The sequence below is a fragment of the Lactuca sativa genome, chromosome 2 (genome assembly GCF_002870075.4).
Source record: "Lactuca sativa cultivar Salinas chromosome 2, Lsat_Salinas_v11, whole genome shotgun sequence".
Lineage (NCBI taxonomy): Eukaryota > Viridiplantae > Streptophyta > Magnoliopsida > Asterales > Asteraceae > Lactuca > Lactuca sativa.
The window spans coordinates 24,258,221-24,261,087 of NC_056624.2; the positions used below are offsets into that span (position 1 = coordinate 24,258,221).

The 2,867-nt window shown below is 35.7% G+C and overlaps 1 protein-coding gene across 1 annotated transcript; it reads right to left on the reverse strand.

The window, feature by feature from the left end:
- Positions 1-816: 816 nt before the first annotated feature.
- On the reverse strand, positions 817-2,241 carry LOC111888752 (F-box protein At4g19940). The gene has a single exon (XM_023884867.3). The coding sequence runs from the start codon at positions 2,166-2,168 to the stop codon at positions 1,065-1,067; it is 1,104 nt and encodes a 367-aa protein (XP_023740635.1). The 5' UTR covers positions 2,169-2,241; the 3' UTR covers positions 817-1,064.
- Positions 2,242-2,867: the final 626 nt, after the last annotated feature.

Here is a 2,867-nt window from a genome sequence, read left to right on the forward strand (position 1 = left end):
ACTTTTAGCTTCATTAAGAGCATTTCCTCATGAAATTGATTATTGACCCTCACAAAAAATAGATGAAACATCACCGGTCCCCAACCATGAGTTGGAGGTGAGAGCCAAAAGCAATGGTCCAAGTATCTTGTTGTGTTAGCTAAAACATGTGCCTTTAGGCCTAAGATCAATGAATTGTCCCCTTGATATAAGAACATATACATGGATAAACAAGAAAGGGTCAAATATTTGATGACTTTGTTAAACAGTCAAGTAGTGTATATGTCATTAGACTTGAACCAACACCAATTAGATGAAAAGAAAACAAGAAACCCTTTGATACTCAAATTATCTTAGCCACCAAGTAACATATTGACTCAGTTATAACTTGTAACAATAGATTCACTCATTTATATGATTCGATGAATACAGTAAGTGTAATTTTTAGCTTCCTTAGAATAATGATTTGCAATAAGTGAGCCTTTACTCTCAAGTCTACGGTTAGCTACACTAAAACGAAAGGGTTTGCTATAACTAAAATGCCAAAAGTTGGTTAATTTGAAGATAAGAGACCAAAGAACATAATTGTCACTTTGCATAATGACAAAACCACCAAAGCTTTTACATCACGTATAACTACAACATACGTGAACCCTACAATAATAACACACCCCCTTCCATTGAATATATAATCATTTGCGAAGCTTTGCTTCTGCAAAAGAAAACGTTTTATGCATCAAAGTAACCATTTCTATATGCAAAAATATAAACCAAATGGTTTGGTTTACATTTGTACCGAATGATATAAGAATAAACTAGTTAAGTAAGATAGAGAAGTAGACAAAAAAAATGATAACATGAAAATGATTAAAAGATCTGCTTGAACGAGATTGTATCTTCAATTTTCTGTCAAGTAAAACTAACATAAGGAAAAGAGATTTGCTTTACAATATGTCTCAAATTCAACAGCTTTGAAGTGGAAGTGGTTTTTTCTACTTTACAAGTTACAAGCATGTCCCCTAATCATGTCTTGCCTCCTCCACAACTAATCTTTTATTAGCGCCACATCTTGCAATCTGACGTGGCTATAATAAACCAATACAATCTGATTGATCATGTAAAAGTAGTGTTTCCATGTACGAACTAATAAATGATGAAACATTTTCTACATGAATCCCAATATCTTTGATGTGTTCTGAGTTAGGTTCATAGACAACAAGTGAAGCTGGTTCTTCGTAATCCTCCCCTTGTACTTCAATCATAGGTTCACCACTATTTGTAAATCCCAAAATCGTTATTGATTCATATCGTGTGTTAATGGTAAATAGCTTTGTAAACGAATGAAGAACATCATTATCCATAATCCATACATCAAAAACTTTCAGCACAACAAGAGAATCCCATAACTTAGAGATGAAAAATGTAGCATATGCTAGACTATCCGGTAGGTCTATGACTCTAAATTCTTCGGTAGTCATATCAAATGAAATAATCAGATGTTTTTGCATCTGAAAATCATTATCAAAAGCAACCCAATAAATATAACTATGTATAGCTACCTCAGACAATATAACCTCAATTGATTTCTTAGGCAGATTGCTACAAGGAGTTCTCCAACTACCTCTGCTCAATTTAAAAACCTCAACCATGGGAGAGCTAACTTCCGTACCAACATTCGTAATCTTCACAATCGTAGGATCATTAGTGATAGGACAAACCCCAAAACCAACAACAATTTCCGAACAACCTGAAAAACCTGGGACAGGTATTAAGACTGATTTTCTAATCGAAGGATTCAAAAGAACAATCAACTTTGTGGCAACTTTATAACGAGGCTGGTCTGGATCTTTATAAAAACCAGACAAACACAACAATCCCTGAGAGCTCCCGAGCACTTCCAATTTAAATAAATGTTCAGAGAGCACAGGAACAGTTGGAGCAAGCTCTTGTTGGGCGAAAGCGTCATCATCGACAAAAGAAACGTACTTTTGCTTCAAGTCTACTGGATCTTTGTACCATACAAGCAGACGTTGTGGATGAGTCTGGCGGAATCTGTAACCAGCAATAAACTCGGAGCTGTCGATCAAAGACTTCCATTGTTTTGATACGGATCTAAATTGAAGTAATGACTTCACAGGTAGTCTTTTGATGATGTCCACTTGGATTTCAAAAGGTATGTATTCTGACATTTTTGATTTTGGGAGGTAGGTGGGGATATGAATTTCTAGGGTTTTATGATATTTTGGGTTTGGGAGATGACAGGGACAAAATTGCAAAAATGTTCCCTAATTTTTTTTTTGAATTTCACATCAGACCATGACTTTTTTAGATTGGTGGTGGTCCTTTTGAGATAGTTTGTTTGTGATTTTGGTCCTTAGATAAATTTAAAAGACTAAATTGCCCTTATTATATTTATTTTTCACTTTTCTTTTTTTCTATAAATATTTATATAAAAAAAATAAAAATAGGGGCTCTCTCTCTCTCTCTCTCTCTCTCTCTCTCTCTCCTTGAATTGTGTTGCTGCCATTAAAGAGTAAAAAAAATCTTTCTCCTTCCTCTATTTTTCCTGTCAACCAGAATAATCATCCAAAGACCCCAAATTCGGTGTTGCTGTTCAACATACTTCTCCGATCTATAGAGGACTGAAGTCCTTCCTCCTCCTACATATGTTGTTCTTGATCAGGCCAAAAAAGAAAGAAGTTGCCAGAGCAACCCTTCGATGTCGGCTCGCCTCCTAGTGAGTTGCTAAACCACCACCGGACCACTCCTATTTTTTATTAAATTTGTGCTTCTCCTTTCATGATCAGACGAGGATCGAAGATCCTCCCCCGATTTCTACCTTCGTTCTTCTTCATAATCGGTCAAAGATCCGAGACCCTTTCCCTTCG

Coding starts and splice junctions, on each gene's coding strand:
- LOC111888752 (XM_023884867.3), bottom strand. CDS start 2,168: ATGTCAGAATACATACCTTTTGAAATCCAAGTGGACATCATCAAAAGA.